At 44.1% G+C, this 19,583-nt stretch overlaps 1 protein-coding gene across 1 annotated transcript in view; it reads right to left on the bottom strand.

Annotated features, from left to right (window-relative positions):
* CFAP61 (cilia and flagella associated protein 61) overlaps nucleotides 1–19,583 on the bottom strand; it is a 249,520-nt gene that overhangs the window by 180,057 nt on the left and 49,880 nt on the right. Inside the window, exon 9 of the mRNA XM_069547844.1 lies at nucleotides 1,571–1,662. Within this exon, the coding sequence (XP_069403945.1) occupies nucleotides 1,571–1,662 (92 nt within the window). The remainder of the gene's footprint in view (nucleotides 1–1,570; nucleotides 1,663–19,583) is intronic.

Raw genomic sequence — 19,583 nt, 5'->3', positions numbered from 1 at the left:
TAGCAGGCTTTCTTCTTCCCATGGAGTACCATCTCCTGAAGGCTGAGGCTGTGTTTTAGCCCCATGAGCACCCTCAGTCCCTAACAGAGAGTTCAGCAATTATGTGTGTCCAACCTCTGTGCAGAGACAAAATCAGTCTTCAAAACACAACACCACCCAGCTAATAGGTTGGGTCCTATTGTGGTCTGTGGTACAGGAAGGCATTTTTCATAAAGACCATGAAGGCAGGGTGAGCCAGGTGGCCTAGTGCTAAGATAAAGGTCCTCCCTACCTCCTTTTCTTTCCAAGATCTTCTTCACATGAGCTGATGGGCAGGGGGAATCTTATTTTGTCCAAGATTGGAAAGGAGAAAAAAAAAGGAGGGGGGAGTTGAGGGCTGGAGTCCAGGAAGCAATGACACTGCACTAGCCCCCATCCTGGTCTCACACAGACGGAAGAGTCAGAAGGACCAGAAAGGGCCCGGGCCATGAAACACGTGCTGGGACCCTGGCCACATGCAGTGCTGAGGCAGGGCTGGGCTGCTCATGGTAGCCAGAGGTAAGCCTGTTCATGCTCCCCACCTCTTTGGTGAGGCTTGTTATAGAGGACACAGGGACTTGCCCCGAGGTCCTGCAGGAGCAGGTGAGGACCCAGAGCCCAGTCTATATGGGTGTTTCTATTTCTAGGAATCATCAGTGGTCAGAGGGTGGCAGAGCTAGAATGATGGCTGGATCCCCGGCCCATCCCCAAATCCTATGTCCTGTATGACATGGCTGATTGTGCCTCCTTCAGTGTGGGGTTTGCTCCCCTGTAGACTCTTGAGAGTCCCTTGGACTGCAAGGAGATCAAGCCAGTCAATCTTAAAGGAAATCAAGCCTGAATACTCACTGGAAGGACTGATGTGGAAACCGAAGCTCCAAAACTTTGACTACCTGATGCAAAGAGCCGACTCATTGGAAAAGACCCCAATGCTGGGAAGAGGCAGAAGGAGAAGAGGGCGACAGAGGATGAAATGGTTGGATGGCATCACTGATGCAACGAACATGAACTTGGGCAAACTCCAGGAGATGGTGAGGGACAGGGAAGCCTGGCATGCTGCAGTCCATGGGGTCACAAGGAGTCAGACAGGACTTGGCGACTGAACAAATGGTCAGGGTAGCAGCACTCGTAGAGCAGGAGGTGGGGGTGAGGTGGAGAGGGATCCTGCTAAAGGCAGGCCAGGGAGCTGAAGCGGGTGCTCCTGAGGGGCCCAGTCAGGCAGGGAGAAGACGCTGCCTCACTGGAGTCTGCGGACAAGGTGCATTTTCTACTGGCTTTATGCACATCAGCATCCTGAAACCAGGGAAGAGTGAGGAGGCAGGGGGAGAAGGGATGGGATTCCACCGTGAGCTGAACTCTTGAAGATGTTGCGATGTTCTGATGTCTTATGAACATGCAGACTGTTTCGCCCTTGCCTTGGTCCCCAGCAGGCCTCCCCAGGGAGGCCTTTCCCCGCTCAGGAGTCACTCCAGCACCAGGAGCATGCCTGACCCGACGGTGCAGCAGCCCCAGGCCCTCCTCGGGCTCCGGATGGGCAGATCATCTCCTTTACCTGGATGCTCTCCCTGGTCTCCAGTGACACAGCTTCCTGCGGCTCCTTGACTATTTTCTGGGATTCCTCGCCGCTGTTCTCGAGCTTGGAGTCTTTAGGAGAAAAAGTGACAGAAGGACAGAAAAGATATGATCGATGTCCACAGAGCAGAAGACACTGGTGGCAGCGTGGTCGTGTGTTTCTAAACTGCAGCACATCTGAAGGCTCCAATTGCTGGGGCAGCACTGCGAGGAGGGTGGGGGAGAACAGGGTCTGTGCAGCCCACCTGGACTCTGAGTTCTCCGTGCCACATTCACACGATGGGGTCCAGTGGTACCCAGCCCTGCAGGAGCTGCGGGGATAAACTGAGGCCAGGGTGGGCCTGATGGGCTGCCAGTGACTGAGCTCCGTGACTCTTTCATGGGAGCCCCTTTGAGGTTATTACCCTCTTGGATGGCAGGCTTTCAAATGATTTTAAGACGGAGTGGGGAATTAGACCGCAGTCAGCCATGCCCGTGCTCTCAGGACACAAATGAGCCCAGGGCTGCTTTCTCTCTACATGGAAATACTGTGAACAGGCATCTGAAAGCAGGACACTCACGTTTATACTTTCTAAGCAAGAACTAGAGCTGAGCTTATGTTATCACTTTAATATGTTGTGGAAAGTCAATAATCAGGGTGGTGTTCATGTACGCAGTGTTCACGTGTTTGTAGCATTCACCAAAAAATAGAGAAGAAAAGTTTTCCCATGTGTCTAAAAAGCTATTCCCCCTCCTTTCCTTCTTCCTCCTTCTGCTCTTTTCTTTATTCCTGTCTCTCTTCCTGTCTTTCTGCCCCCAACCCCAGCCCTTCACCCCCTGCATCTCTCCTCTTCCACTGTCTCTCCCCCTTCCCCCGCCCCCACACCCCATCCTCTCTTGCTCCCTCTGTGTCTGCTCCACGGAGGCACCTCAGCCCTGACCCCTGCTTGCAGCCTCTGGGCCTCAGCTCCTTCCAGCCCTAGGATGCTCTGCCTGGGGGCTGCCTCTCCCAAGAACTGTCCACACAGACACAGGAGGGACCCTAGGCCTGCAGGAGGCCCCAGACACTGGGCTGCCGGCGTGCCCTGCTGCCCCATCTTCCCGTTTCTAAGCATCACAGCAGACAGGATGGGGCCAGAGGCTGCGACCCTCTCTGTGCTCCCCCTCACACTCAGCCAGAGTCAACGGGTCCTAAAGATTACCTCTAGACCCCGCATATGCACTGGCTCACACACTATACACTGCTTCGGGCAAAGACACAGACGAATGAAATGGAATGAAATTCTAAGTAAGAGAAAAGTCAGATGCCCAGAGAGGTGGAAGGGGAGAGATGAAGAAGCACATGATGTTGAAGTTACCATGAGAGAATGTCACCCCGGCAGAGCAAGAAGCTCTTCTATGTGGAGAGCAAGTGACACGAGAGAGGACAAGGGACTCAGAATCCCTGCTCTGAAGAAAGATGCTATGGGGACAATGAACCCTAGTGTGTTCCTAGCACCTGAAAACATCCTGCTCCCTGCAGAACTTTCCAGTCGTCTGTACAGTGTTTCCAGTGTTCTCAGGCTGGCAAGAGTAGAGGGCTATTTAGGCGAATTTAGCTTGTTGTAGTGATACAGCTTGTGTGCAGTAGAGTGCACATGAATCTCTATGTGTATCGGCTCCCATGTAACAAGCACGCAAATGAGTACTAAAGCTTTTCCAGAGCCCAGAGATTTCCCTCACCTGCTGCCCAGCCAACACACCCCTTAACAGTAGCGGCTAGGGCTACCCACTCCAGTATTCTTCCCTAGAGAATTCCATGGACTATACAGTCCAGGGGGTTGCAAAGAATCAGACACGACCGAGCAACTTTCACTTTCACACACACACACACACACACACACACACACACACACACACACATTGGTTGTTGTTGTTTAGTCACTCAGTTGTGTCTGACTCTTTGCAACCCCATGGACTGTAGCCCACCAAGCTCCCCTATCATGGGATTCTCCAGGCAAAAATACTGGAGTGGGCTGCTATTCCCTTCTCCAGGGTATCTTCCCCACCCAGGAATCAAACCTGGATCTCCTGCATTGCAGGAGGACTCTTTACTACCTGAGCCACCAGGGAAGCCCATTTTAATTAGGACAAAATTACTAAAAAGCCAGAAATTTCAGAGACTGGATTAGATTTGCAGTCAACAATTAATCCTGGAGCTCTCACTGTCTGACAGGCTAATGCTCACAAGACAATTACCAATGACAACGACTAATTGTCTGGGCTAAAGTGTCATGGGTGCTGCCGCTTATTCTGAAGCAGCTGCTGTGCTCGTCCCCAGAGGTGGCTGCATTTCAGAACTGGGCGAGGTGAGGCCACGTCTCTCCTTCCCGTGTCTCTGGGGTTTTGTGGGGTTTAATTAGTTAATGTTCTTAATGTGCCCTGAGATCCTCAGACGTGAGGTGCTGTCCCGGGGAAAGTCAGGCAGTGGTTTTATATGACACGCAGCTAGAAACATGACTGAGGCTGCAATTTAATTGTTATTCTATTTGCTTACATCACCTAAGTAACTTGGAAGTCACGAACCAGGGCTTTATTCTAGTGGGAGGGAAGGCACCATTTGCTGGCACTTTCTCTCTGAGTGAGACTGAGAAGGGGCTATCTGAGGAGGGGTTACCATGATATGAATAAAACATCACATTATCATCCCAAGGGACAGCACCCACTATTGCATTCCTAACTTTGTATTCTTTTTCTTAAAGAAACTTTCCAAATTGTCTAAACCTGAGGTCCCACCAGACCTGGTTCTGCCCTGCTCTTTATCTAACAGGAAAAATACGTGAAAGTAGCTTTGCCGTGTCCGACTCTTTGTGACCCCATGGATTATACAGTCCATAGAATTCTCCAGGCCAGAACACTGAAGTGGGTAGCCTTTCCCTTCTCCACGGAATCTTCCCAAGCCAGGGATTGAACCCAGGCCTCCTGCATTGCAGGTGGAGTCTTTACCAGCTGAGCCCCAAGGAAAGCCCAAGAATACTGGAGTGCATAGCCTATCCCTTCTCCAGTGGATCTTCCCGACCCAGGAATCAAATCAGGGTCTCCTGAATTGTAGGTGGATTCTTTAACAACGGAGCGTTCAGGGAAGTCCTTTATCTAACAGGGAAAATACATAGGGAAAGCTAAATAATACATTTTGAAGGCTTTGGGGAAAAGTAACAGTATATGATTTAGTGGTTTTTAACTTAAAAAAATAATAATCAAAAATCCTACAAGATTTTTCTTTTTTGTTAAATGAAATAAAGTGATTCTAAAAGAGTAATGGAAGAGAGTTAGTCAACAAAATTTTAAGGAATAAGAACAAAGAGTCCAAATTTTCTACTGAGTATTAAGACATATTATAAAGCCATAGTTATTAAAACTGCAGGTTATCAGGAGCAGGAACAGAACAGAATTGAATCCAAAAAAGAGCCTAAACATTCATACACAGTAAAGGTAGCATTGGTGCAGAAGAATAAACAATACAATAAACAGTGCTAATCAAATGGGAAAAGAATTAATTTGGGTCCCTATTTCATATAATACACAAAGATCATTCAAAGATAAATTAACAGCTTAAAGTTTTTTTAATACTTTTAAATTATGAGAAGAAAATAGAATCTTTCTCTCTATTATTTTAGGGGTGGACAAATCTTTCCTTTTAAATGTAGAAGGCAGAAGTCATAAAAGAAAAATATTGACATACTTGACCCCATCACAATTTAAAAGTTTTATCAAAAGAACCCTAAAGTTTTTCTTAAATAAGTAGATACACAGAGAAAATATTTGCGACACACATAATAGATCAAGAACTGAAGTCTAGGGGAAGAGGAAAAAACCAACAGGCAAAGAAAATGAATGGACAGGAGATGCAAATGACCAATAAACACATAAAACGTGTCCAACCTCAGTAACAGTCAGAGAAATGAAGTTTAAACAATGATATCTCCTTTCACAGCTATCATACTGGCAAAAGTTAAACGTGCTGACAATACTAAGTCCTGGAGAACTAGGAGAGGCTCGGGAGGAAGGCCACCGTTGTGGCCACGCTTGGTATATTTCCAAGCCAGCAAGAGCAGTTCTGGGAACATAGCCTGTGGAAATGCTCGCAAGGGGCCCAAGGCGATGTGCGTGAGAATACCTACTGCAGCACGGTTTGTTACATGAAATAGTGGAAACAATTTGCGTCCATCTGAGGACAAGTGTGGCACATTTCATAGAGTGAAATCCTATCCAGAAGATAACAGGGGCATCCCAGACCTAAGCTTATCAACATTATTAGATCTCAAAGAGCTGAGTGAAGAAGCAAATTTCAGAACTTCGTAAACCCAAAAGGTGCCATTTATGTAAAAAAAAAAAAAACAACACTGCCACGAAATGGTAGAATTTTTCCGATGAATACGTGGACTTCATATAAAAGCATAAAAAGAAGTCTGGATGGATGCCTACTAACGTTATAACAATGGCCATTTCTGGGAATTGAGAGGGAAAACCAGGCTGGGACATTGATCCAAGGGAATTCAACTCTAACTGCATTATCCTAACTTTTTAAAGGAGGATAGTTTCATGCATTAACTCAATTAAGATCTCCCCCAAAATGTCTAATTATAAGAGTAATTTCATTTCAGAATATTACAAAACAGTTATTTTGTTTAGTATTTTAATATTACAGCTGATTTCAGAAAAGACTGACAAATGAATTTAAGCCCTCACCTTTAAGAAGAGGAAAAATTAAAGGTTCAAGTTAAAACATTCATTCAACTGAAGTTGAGTGGAGAACGAGGAGTTGCAGTCACATGAGGTACCCAGCAGCACCAGAAAACCAGACAGAGGTAGTCCTCACTCTAAGAGGCTCACAAGTGATCAGGGCAGGTGGGTGTGCATGCACACACTCACAACCCCCCACATACACTCCTAACTACCTTGCAGTACGGAAGTTGCTGAAGCAGAGGCATGAACAAGGCACATTGCTCACTTATTTATGCATTCATTCATTTAAAAATTTATGTTTTATACCTATCACCTGGTGCACATTAACAAACAGGATGTTGAAGATTCAGCAGTGAATGAGACTAAGTTGCCCTTCCAAGTAAAGTCAGTAAGAGAAGAAGAAATAGTAAGATGTACTAGATGGTGTGTAGAAAACAAGGGCCTGGGAGCTGCTTCAGTCTGAGCAGTCAGTGTCCTATCGTGTATGTAAAGTGAAAGAGAAGGTGTTAGTGTCTCAGCTCTGTCCGACTATTTGTGACCCCGTGGACTGGTAGCCCACCAGGCTCCTCTATCCATGGGATTTTCCAGGCAAGAATACTGGAGTGGGTTGCAATTTCCTTCTCCGGGGGAATCTTCTTGACCCAGGAGTCGAACCCAGGTCTCCAGCATTGCAGGCGGACTCTTTACTATCTGAGCCACCAGGGAAGCCCATTGGACGTGTAAACTGAGATCTAAAGGATAAGAAGCAGCCTCAAGACAGTAAGAAGACGGAGATGGTGAGCAGACAATGCGTTCATGGACTGCTGAAGTGTGAGGGTGTCCTTACTTCCTGACCTGTTTCCTTCCTTGCTTTGCCTCCAGCCCTTTGGTCTTCTTTGTAACTGTGTTAGTTTCCTGTGGCTGCTGTGACAAATGCCCACTCACGTGGTGGCTTAAAACAACAGAAATGTATTCTTCCAGAGTTCTGGATGCCAGAAATCCAAAATCAGTATCTCTGGACAGAAGTCAAGGTGTTAGCAGGGTCAGGCTCCCTCTTTCAGGATAAATCTCATCTCCAGATCCTTCATCACATTGAGGAAGACTTTTTACCAAAATGAAGGCAGCATCTACTCGTTCTAAGGGTTAGGGTGAGAACGTCCTTTGGGAGGTCATGTTTCCATCTAACCTCAGAAGCACCTGTTGCTGCCTGGATGCTCTGTATCCACTTAAGGGCTTTCCAGGAAGGTCAGACTGAACTTGTCCAAATCAGAAGTCACAGCGTCTCCACCAGATGATTCATTCATGGTTTTTATTTCCATCTGGCAAGACGGTTCCACCAGCCACCTGGCTTCTGAAGACACCCTTGAGGCTTCCCTCTTCCACAACCCTCCTTCCCCATATGCAGTAAAATATCAGGTTCCATTAATTCTCCAAAATATCTCCCAAGTTCATTCGCAGTCACGGCTCTGGTTCAGCCCCTTCTCATCTCTTTCCTGCACACTCTAGTGGTCCCTGGGAACTCTTCCTGAAAACTAGAAGTTGATGGTGTGGCCCTTTCTAGTTCAACATTCCCAGGCTGCTCATCAGATAAGCCATGATAAAGAGGAATCTTGATTCTTTGCTTCACCTCCCTCTGTCTCCTGTCCTACTTCCTCCCTCCTGCTGCCCTCTCCCTTCCTGCTCCAACAACACTGAACTGGTGCTCTCCCCTCACATGCCCTGGTCTCTAACACCTCCTTGTTTTTGCTCATGCACAATGTCTTTCCTCCGTCGAAAATCTTTCTGCTTCTTCATCTACAAAGCTCCAATTTATTTTTGAAGTTCTGATTCAAAAGCTTTCTTTCTATGAAGTTCTATATTGATGTTCCCAAGATGAGTTAGGTGTAATTCTGCTGGGATCTCCACACAATTTTCTCTTCTTCAAAACAATTCTCTGATTGTAAATTCATTTGTCTTGCATGTTTATCCTAACATTAGGCCATGCGGGGCTCACCACATACTGGATCAGGCTCCCAAAGACTAGTATATGGGATATACTTCGTATTGGCTGAGTGACTGGCAGGAAGCTGAGGATAAAGTCCATACAAAGGAAAACAATCAGCAAACCACATGAGAGCAGGACAAGGTGCTTTTCCATATTTTTCAAGGACACTCTTCCTTTCTGGACTGCAGGGCAGCCTCCAAGCCATATAACATGATGAACTTGAGCTCACTGTCCTGATATGAGACTATAGGTTTTAGCCTCAAACAGGCTAAACTGGAGTTTGTGTCTCTGGAGGACAGGAGAAAGAAGATCATGACAAAAATCACCAGCCTTATTTCTCTTCTGTGAGCATGGGTTGTAGTCATGACGCTCATTTTTCATCCTTACTCTGTTCAAGCCCTTTGTCATGTAGTGTCCCCCACTGATTCTGAGCTCAGCCTGGGATCTCCTTTGGATAAGTGACATGTATTAGTTCAATGCCCAGACCTCAGGAGGCTTTGTGTGTTTCCACTCGATCTCTGGTGCCTCTGCCATTACCATGATAACATGTCCCATCCAGCCTGCGAGAGGCACATGGAATGGACCCAAGGCCAGCCTAGATCTGCCAACAGGCAACCAACCCCAAGATAGGTGGGAAGACCCAGCCACGGTCAGTAGAGCTGTCTAGCTGACCCCAGCTGTGTGAGTGTAGGACACTGCTGTGCTTCTGTAGTTGTTTGTTAGGAGCATTCTTGTGGTAATGGACTATTGATACAGTCATAAAACATGATACAGAGAATCAACTCAATCCTGAACCTGGTTCTCTGAAAAATGAAATTGACACTGGTGAGATTAAGAAAGGAAAAGACATACAAGAAAAATACCAGGAATAAAACATAGAAACATGGGGAACATCTATAGTACGATGGTAGATATAAACCCATAAGAAAATAAAATGAACTAAACACTAAAACTAAAAGATAGCAGCTATTACACTAGATAAAAACAACAGCCAAATTTATGCTGTTTATAAAAGACACACCTAACATGTAAGAAAACAGGAAGGATGGAAAGAGATATGGCACGCCTACATGAGCTAGAGAAAGCAAGCGTGGCTACACTAAAATCAGAAAAAGCAGACTTTAAGGCAAAAACCTTTCACCAGAGATAAAGGACACTTCATAACTGATTTTTTTAAGTTCAAGGAAACATGACTTAAAAATCATGCACCTAATAGCATGGGCTCAAAATGCATAATGAAACAATGACAGATAGGAGTAAAAATTTATATATCTACAATCAAAGCAGAAGAGTTTAACAGACCTCTCATGAATTGATCAAACAACTGATGCGGTCAAACGGATAAAATATTTGACATTGCTATCAAACATAATCCTAAATATAGAACCTTGTAACTAACAACTACAGATTATACACTTTTTTCATGGACTCAAGGAATATTTACCAAAATTGACCATAAGCTCAACAAAATTTAAAGGATTAAAATCACACAGGAGAGGTTCTCTGACTAATAAATAACTTTCTAGGAGCTGCTCCTGCCTGGTAGGGAGCAGGTCAGAAAACTGAAACTTGGGTAACTTTCATGTTCCTATAAATGCTACACTCAACCAGAAATGTAGTCTAACCTGTTAGCCAATCCTCAAATGCACAACACTGGGCCTTCTTACCCCAAACCAGGGTGATGTGAGACCTGGCCAGCCAGATATTTTCTCTTTTTCTCTCCCTTATTCTTTATCCTATAAAAGCTCCCTGCCTTTTTTGTCCACTTTGCAGTTCTCTGAAAAGAGACCATCCACTTCATGAAGTATTAAAGTTTATTTATATCACCTAAATTGTCTTCTTTAATCATTTTGTGTACATGTTAGTCGCTTAGTCGTGTCCAACACTTTGCCACCCCATGGGTTGTAGCCTGCCAGGCTCCTCTGTTCATGGAATTCTCCAGGCAAGAATACTGGGGTGGGTTGCCATTCCCTTCTCCAGGGGATCTTCCAGTATATGTGTGTGTGTTTGTGTGTGTGTGTGTGTGTGTGTGTGTGTGTGTGTACCAGCAATTGTACTCTAATCATTTTTAAACCTTCATATACTAAACAATGTTTTTCTAGAAAAATCTAATCTCCTAAAGTTGATTTGAAAGAAACAGAAAATCTGAATATGTTAATAACCTTGAGGGGAAAAAGAACATTGTCAGTCATGAACCTGAAGTCAGAAGCCAGCTTCCAAGGTGACTGTCCCTGGTCTTCCACTGGGTGAGCCCACGTGTTCCTGAAAGTTTGAAAATGCCCAGAGCCAGAGCAACGTGCAGTGAAGAAAAGGCTTGCAACCTGCAGCGAAATAACTGGCTTCGTGTTGGGCTTAGAATGAATACATCTTCCTTTGCTTGCTTCCATGAGCAAAGACTGTGATTTTTAGCAACTGCCTCCTTAGCTGCTTGCTCGCTCCGATTAAATTTGCTCTGTGATATTTTAAGAGTTGTCGAAACCCCTGTGTAAACAGACACGAAACTCTTGGTGACCCCCGTGCAATGGGTGCAGCCCACTGCCAGCCAATTTAATCAAGGGAGAATTCAGAGTATTCATCGTAAGCAATTGATTTTCAAGAGAAAAGTCAGCAGGATCAAACAGCCTGTTGGGATGAAAACCCTCTGAATCACCCCTATCACCGTGTTTTCTAGCAACTAACTCCTGACTCCATATAGCGTAATGGCCAAATTACTATAATTATCCTGCAACACAAGTGCCATATCAACATTATTTTAAACATGGATTTTTTGCATAATCTTTCATTATTATCATTCAGCCTCCCATTTGGAAATGGAAAACAACAACAAACTGTGATCTACCCCCAAAAGAAGAAAGGTCACCAGAGAGAACAAATAAAAGGGCTATTTACATGTGAATGTGGTAAGAGAGATGTGTTTTACAGTCAAACACACTCTTGAAATTCATTAAATGCCTTCTCCCCTGCTTCATAAATATGGGCAAAAGACATGTTGCCTACTGAGAAAATAATCCCAGTACATAATGATCATAACGAATATAAATAAAACCACTTTTCTTTCAAAGACCTCAAGGCCCTATGTACAAATACATTTGTATTTCAACCACTGAGAAATGGATCTGACTGGTGAATACAGCGGAGTCATCACTTAGCTAGTGGCTCCCAGAGCTGATTAGGGGGGTAGGACCCTTTCTCCCAGCCATCCAGCTCCCTGCAGAATTGGGGAGTCTTCAGAGGGTGCCCTCATTTGTCGCTGCTGTTTTTAAAGGTATCCAAAAGGGGTTAGAAACCAGCAGATGAATGAAGACGGATAAGTAATCAAAAGACTTCCTGGGGCAATGACCCTAACAACACTGGTTTCCAGCCATGACTGCCTCCTTTCTGGTATGTTACCAGCCCAAGCCCAGAAAACTCCTGCAAGCTTTTATACTGTTAATGAAGTTAAAGTCTGTATTCTAAGGCAAGTCAAGGAAAATCTAAACATAAACATTTTTCTATGTCCCTTGTTATCCTCTCTCTCCTCTTCTATGTTATGCGTGGACCAAACTCCTCATTAGTAGAAACACCTGGTCAACTATATAGAGCAACATTCTCTCAGTATCCACAGAACAACTCCTTAAAAGAAAACATTTCTGGGATTCCCTTGTGGCCCACTGGTTAGGACTCCACGCTTCCAATGTGGGGGACTCACATTCAGTCCTTGGTTGAGGAACTAAGATCCTTGAAGGCATGCAATACTACCAGAAAAATAAAGAAAGATAATATTCATTCTTGATCTTGTAAGGGTTTATGATGAGTCACCACTTTGTACGTACTATGATACTGAATGGTTTGCCTTGGAAACAAACAGAGATCATTCTGTTGTTTTTCAGATTGCATCCAAGTACTGCATTTCAGACTCTTTTGTTGACTATGATGGCTACTCCATTTCTTCTAAGGGATTCTTGCCCACAGTAGTAGATATCGGTCAGTTCAGTTCAGTCACTCAGTCGTGTCCGACTCTTTGTGACCCCGTGAATCGCAGCACACCAGGCCTCCCTGTCCATCACCAGCTCCCGGAGTTCACTCAGACTCACGTCCATCGAGTCAGTGATGCCATCCAGCCATCTCATCCTCTGTCGTCCCCTTCTCCTCCTGTCCCCAATCCCTCCTGGCATCAGAGTCTTTTCCAATGAGTCAGCTCTTCACATGAGGTGGCCAAAGTACTGGAGTTTCAGCTTTAGCATCATTCCTTCCAAAGAAATCCCAGGGCTGATCTCCTTCAGAATGGACTGGTTGGATCTCCTTGCAGTCCAAGGGACTCTCAAGAGTCTTCTCCAACACCACAGTTCAAAAGCACCAGTTCTGTGGTGCTCAGCCTTCTTCACAGTCCAACTCTCACATCTATACATGACCACTGGAAAAACCATAGCCTTGACTAGATGGACCTTAGTCGGCAAAGTAATGTCTCTGCTTTTCAGTGCTCTATCTAGGTCATAACTTTTCTTCCAAGGAGTAGTTCATAGTTCAGCCGCTCAGTCGTGTCCGACTCTTTGTGACCCCATGAATTGCAGCACACCAGGCCTCCCTGTCCATCACCAGCTCCCGGAGTTCACTCAGACTCACGTCCATCGAGTCAGTGATGCCATCCAGCCATCTCATCCTCTGTCGTCCCCTTCTCCTCCTGTCCCCAATCCCTCCCGGCATCAGAGTCTTTTCCAATGAGTCAACTCTTCGCATGAGGTGGCCAAAGTACTGGAGTTTCAGCTTTAGCATCATTCTTTCCAAAGAAATCCCAGGGTTGATCTCCTTCAGAATGGACTGGTTGGATCTCCTTGCAGTCCAAGGGACTCTCAAGAGTCTTCTCCAACACCACAGTTCAAAAGCATCAATTCTTTGGTGCTCAGCCTTCTTCACAGTCCAACTCTCACATCCATACATGACCACAGGAAAAATCATAGCCTTGACTAGATGGACCTTAGTCGGCAAAGTAATGTCTCTGCTTTGGAATATACTATCTAAGTTGCTCATAACTTTTCTTCCAAGGAGTAAGCATCTTTTAATTTCATGGCTGCAGTCACCTAGCAAAGGAATGCTCAAAATTCTCCAAGCCAGGCTTCAACAGGCTTCAAGTGAACCATGAACTTCCAGATGTTCAAGGTGGATTTCAAAAAGGCAGTGGAAACAGATCAAATTGTCAACATCCGCTGGATCATCGAAAAAGCAAGAGAGCTTCAGAAAAACATCTACTTCTGCTTTATTGACTATGCCAAAGCTTTTGACTGTGTGGATCATAACAAACTGTGGAAAACTCTTCAAGAGATGGGGATACCAGACCACTGGACTGGACTCCTGAGAAATCTGTATGTAGGTCAAAAAGCAACAGTTAGAACCAGACATGGAACAACAGACTGGTTCCAAATAGGAAAAGGAGTACGTCAAGGCTGTATATTGTCACCCTGTGTATTTAACTTATATGAGAGTACATCATGAGAAATGCTGGACTGGATGAAGCACAAGCTGGAATCAAGATTGCCAGGAGAAATATCAATAACTTCAGATATGCAGATGATACCACCATTATAGCAGAAAGCAAAGAAGAACTAAAAAGCCTCTTGATGAAAGTGAAAGAAGAGAGTGAAAAAGTTGGCTTAAAGCTCAACATTCAGAAAACGAAGATCATGGCATCTGGTCCCATCACTTCATGGCAAATAGATGGGGAAACAGTGGAAACCGTGAGAGACTTTATTTTGGGGGGCTCGAAAATCACTGCAGATGGTGACTGCAGCCATGAAATTAAAAGACGCTTGCTCCTTGGAAGAAAAGTTATGATCAACCTAGACAGCTTATTAAAAAGCAAAGACATTGCTTTGCCAACAAAGGTCGTCTAGTCAAAGCTATGGTTTTTCCAGTAGTCATGTATGGATGTGAGAGTTGGACTATAAAGAAAGTTGAGCGCCGAAGAATTGATGCTTTTGAACTGGGGTGTTGGAGAAGACTCTTGAGAGTCCCTAGGATTGCAAGGAGATCCAACCAGTCCATCCTAAAGGAATTCAGTCCTGAATAGTCATTGGAAGGACTGATGCTGAAGCTGAAACTCCAATACTTTGGCCACCTGGTGTGAAGAACTAACTCATCTGAAAAGACCCTGATGCTGGGAAAGACTGAAGGCATGGGGAGAAGGGGACAACAGAGGATGAGGTGGTTGGATGGCATCACCAACTCGATGGACATGAGTTTGAGTAAATTCTGGAAGTGGTGATGGACAGGGAGGCCTGGCATGCTTCAGTCCACGGGGTCGCAGAGTTGGACACGACTGAGCGACTACACTGAACTGAACCACTTTGTACTTAATCTGGATTGTGAACACTATCTACATCATTGAATGTACAGCCCTCTGCCTCAGAAACCTATACAATTGTGCTCTGACCTCTAAAGGGTGCAACCATTTTCGGAGCTGTTTGAGAGGTTGTTCCTGGGTTAAAAACCTCAATCAGGCTCAAATAAAATTTCCCATTTCTTTCTTAGATTGACTGATTAATTTTTCATCAACACTGTCACTGTGGAGATAATCGTGTCAGCCTGGGCATAAGCCCGGAAGTATTTATTTGTTTTGTCAACTTCTTTAACACACCATTAGAACTCACATAATTACTTCTGGAAAACTAGAGCTGCCAAGAGTGGCTAAAGTTTCAGAAGAATGCAATTTTCTTACCTCTGTATACCAAAAAGACATTTGTTGTTTGGTTTTTTTTTTAAAGATGAAATTCAAGTTGCGACAAATAATATTAGACTTATGAGCATCAGGTAGAGGGGACATTACCGCCACGTCTTGCAGCCTTGGCAACAGGGCTCCAGAGAACCACTGACACAGGATCCTAGGTGTTAGTGAATGTTGAATCATGTTCCCACAAACTTCATGCTTTAAGTCCTAACCCCTTAATACTTCAGAATGTGACTATCTGGAGAAAGAGCCTTTAGTTTATTTTTCAGATTTTTTAATGTCAACCACTTAAAAAGTCCATATTGAATTTGTCACAAGTTTGCATCTGTTTTATATTTTGGTTTTTTGGCCACAAGACATGTGGGGTCTTAGTTCCCCAACCAGGAACCTGCACCCCCTGCATTGGAAAACAAAGTCTTAACCACTGGACCACCAGGGAAGTCCCAAGAAAGGACCTTGAAAGAGACAGAGTAATATGAGGTCAGATGGGTGGGCCCTTGAATCACTGTGTGTCCTCATAAGAAGAGAGGATTAGGACACAGACAGGAAGAGAAGGGAAAACCACGTGAAGACAAGGAAAAATGGCCATCTGCAAGCCAAGGAGGGAGGCCTCAGAAGAAACCACCCTGCCGACACCTTGATCTCAGACTTCTCATCTCCAGAACTGTGAGAAAATGACTTCCTGTTGTTTAAGCCCTGTATTCTGCGGGACCCTTCTATGACAGCCCGAACAAATCCATACAGAGTCCAGGAGGGTCACTACTTCAGTAAGTACAGACCGTCCTAGCTGGTATTAATAAATACATGGTCTGAGATACAATATCCAGATATTGCTAGGCTCTGTAGATGAGTGTTTCATCCACATTTGGAATCCAAAGAATAAAGTACAAAACAGAAAGCAACACAGACATATGAAATAGAACCTTAGGAAGAGAGGCTAGACACCTGGGCTACTTGTAAATAAGACTTGATTTAGCTGCTGTTTCTTAACCCTCCATATTCCTTCTCCCTGCAGAGGAGAGACTGCGAGTAACAAGCAAATTTAAGTGCAATAAAAGAAATTTAAATAAGACATAAGGGAACATTTCCTGACAATGAGAGATTTTCTTTCATTTAAAAGGCAACATTGCTGTGTGGAGATGTTGTGAAAATTATATTTTGAAGGGCCTTTTAAATGTAGAGTAAGCAGTACTTTTCCCGGGTGGGCTGGTTATAAGAGGCTGCATTGGTTATTCTAAGGGACACCCACGATTCTGTTGTGTGAAATTGTATCTCTCCCAGCCAAGGGCACATCGAGGTCCTCGGAGCCTACGTGTGCTGGCCCCTGGGCATGTATTGAGATTCACTTCGCAGGACTCCTTCAAAACCAAGACGCTCACTCCCCAGGTCACACCAGCCTGCGTGACAAACAAAAGTTTCGTCTTTCGCTTGTTTATATTTTAACTGGTAAATGTGTCGATGCCAGGGCAGCTGTGGAAATGCAGGCTGTGCCCTATTTTGCCTTATGCATCATCAAGAAAATTGCCAGCTCACTCCTGGTTCCAAAGTCTTCACTGTAATGATGCAGGGGACAAAAGACACAGCTTGATTTGCAATCGCTGGGCCGGGCCAGCGGTGGAGCCAACTGGAAAAAATACATATTGTTTTGAGCCATTTTATTGTCACTGAAGGAAAATATTCATAAACTGCCAGCATATGGAGGGAGCATCCTGATGCTTGTTCCCTCAGCTTTCAGACTCCTGGCATTTGAGGGATCCTGGGTCTCATTCAGTACAACCTCCCAACCAAGTAGAAAGCCCTTTCCTGAGACTTATGTCTATTCATGAATTTTTCCAATGTCTGGAGAACTTGGCTACTTCTAAACGAGGTACTCCACTTAATAAAAAATATACTTTTACTAGATTTTCCTTAACCTGGGACAAAATCTGCATCCTCAGACTTTATTCCCATTGGCCCTAATTTAGTCTCAAGGTTTAGTAGCTAAAAACTCAAATTTACAAGTGTGTGTAATAATTTATAAATAAAGAACCGGTGGCTAAAAGAATGGGATCATACACAAATTATTCAAATAAAATGCAAAGTGAATGTGCATGGTTACACTTTTCAGATCCAATGGAAACTTCGGACACAGCTGAAATGATGAGATGGCAGCTGATCACAATATGTACAGTAGCTAAAGAATGAGAAACTTGATAACTAAATTCCATATAGGTTAAATGGATTCTGTGTTCAGAAATACAGTGAATCATGTAACTTTGATATTGTTAAATCATTAGAAATAATCAGCATCATATTACAAAGATTTAAATATTTTAAGATCTTTACCTAAAGAAGCTAGCAAACTGCATTTTTGTTTCTTTGCTTAATAAGTCATTTGATTGGAAAAAAATAAAGAATGGGGACCACTGTACAAGCTCTGGAATGTTGAGTCATGATATTGTCACTCTGCTTGGAGGGGTGAAGGTTTGCATGAAATTGTGAGTTTCACAGCTGGTGAGAACAGACCCAACCTTGAGTCAAGGACCTGAGAACAAGCAGTTCTATTTGGGAGGTGATTCAGGAAGCATGGTAGGGAGGTTAGGAAGAGAGAAGGGAAAGGAAGGCAGCTAATGAAACATATGCCATCACATGGATCACTAGCTGGAACTTCATCTCCTGGAGTTCTGAGAAACAATGCAAAACTCAAGTCTCAAAGCCATCCCACCGAGGGGTGAGGGAGCTGAGGTATTTATACCTCAACTCCTTTCAGTTGTGGTAAGTAAATGTTTTCACAGCTGGTGGGGAAAGACTAGACCAGCAGTGTGTTGGGGTGGGTTCTCTCAGAAGCAGACCCTGAGTCAAGGATTCGAGCACAACTGTCTATCTGGGAGTTGATGGAGAAGATATCAGTAGGGGGGCAGGGATAAGAAACAGGGAAGCTGGGGGACTTTCCTAATGGTCCAGTGGTTAAGAATCCACCTTCCAGTGCAGGGTACTCGGGTTTGATCCCTGGTCAAGGTACTAAGATCCCATATGCTATAGGGCAACTAAGCAATGAAAGATTCCATGTGCTGCAACTAAGATCTTGACATAGCCAAATAAATAAATAAATATTTTTTTAAAAAAGAAATGGAGAATCAGAGGCTGCTCCTGGGGTCTCAGTGTCCTGGTACTTCCTGCCCACCTCTGGCACAGGACAGATTGGCCATGCACAGTCCTGGCAAATCCCATAGACACAAGAGGTGAAGAGTCTAGAAGATGGGAGTTGTCCAAAGAACACACGCACACACACATACGTCACTGACAGCTCCTAAAAGTGGTAACTCATTCAATAATTCATTGAAGTGAAAAAAATTGATCATGTATTTGTATAGTAGACCCACCACTGGAGTTTTTGATCACAGCCACCCTAGTCAAAAAGTCAAGTGGAAGGCTGAGCTGGGTGCTGGGTCAGCCCCTGCTGAGCTGTAACACCTTTTATGAATTTGGGCAGCAGAGGTCACCTTTCCCAGGTGGTGCTAGTGGTGAAGAACCCACCTGCCAAGGCAGGAGACCCAGGAGATGTGGTTTCAATCTCTGAGTTGGAAAGATTCCCCTGGAGGAGGGTGTGGCAACCCACTCCAGTATTCTTGCCTGGAGAATCCTATGGACAGAGGAGCCTGGCAGGCTGCAGTCCCTGGGGTCGCAAAGAGCTAGACATGACTGAAGCAACATAGCACACACGCATGCACCTTTCTTAGCTCTCGTACATCAAGTCATGAGGATAAAATGAGACAATATACATGGAAATCCTTTGAAAGGTAAAAAGCATAAACAAAATTGAAAGCATAAGGTACAATGGTGTGTGCCCATTGAAACAAGAATTTTGGCTCATATTTTAGAGAAATTATATTTCCTTTAACTTGAGACTTTCATCAGATAAAAAAGGACAGGATCATAACACATTTCCAGTTCTCTGGAGCCTCATTCTTTGTTGCTGTTGATGTGAAGGGGAAGGCAAAATGTGCCAATGACTCTTTTCTGGAATATAATGAGCTGTTGATTCGTGAATCCATCCCTGAGTTGTTTGGAAGTCTACAGTAGTGTTTCCTGGTAACAAAACTTCATAATCACCATTTTATTAGTGGAGCTGGATTTTCAAAAACAAACAAGACACACAAAATGACGAGAGAAATTTTCCTATTTCCTTTCCATCCTGTCCAAGATCAACTAATTTTAGGTAAAAATATTAAAAGTGGCAGACAGAATAGTAAGACTTCTTTCAGTTTCCATATCTCTGGGGCTTTTGCTAAATAGACACACTTTGGCTAAACAGATTACATGTTTTTAAGTCCAGGATTTGGTCTAAATTTTGAATTGTGTTCCTGCCCATAAAGTTTCTAAGATAGGAACATACCAGTCATTTTATGTAACTTCAGAGCTACTCAGAAACACACTGAAAGGGAACCATATCTTTTCAACATTTTTCTAAAGATTTTTTTTATGTGGACCATTTTAAAAGTCTTTATTGAATATTTTACAGTACTGCTTCCGTATGTTATAGTTTTTTTGGCTGAGAGGTATGTGGGATCTTAGTTCCCTGATCAGAGATCAAACCCATACCCCCTGCTCCGGAATGTGAAGTCTTAACCACCGGACTACCAGGGA

This window comes from Ovis canadensis, chromosome 13, assembly GCF_042477335.2.
Source record: "Ovis canadensis isolate MfBH-ARS-UI-01 breed Bighorn chromosome 13, ARS-UI_OviCan_v2, whole genome shotgun sequence".
Taxonomy (NCBI): domain Eukaryota; kingdom Metazoa; phylum Chordata; class Mammalia; order Artiodactyla; family Bovidae; genus Ovis; species Ovis canadensis.
This window is presented reverse-complemented; position numbering and strand designations above follow the sequence as displayed.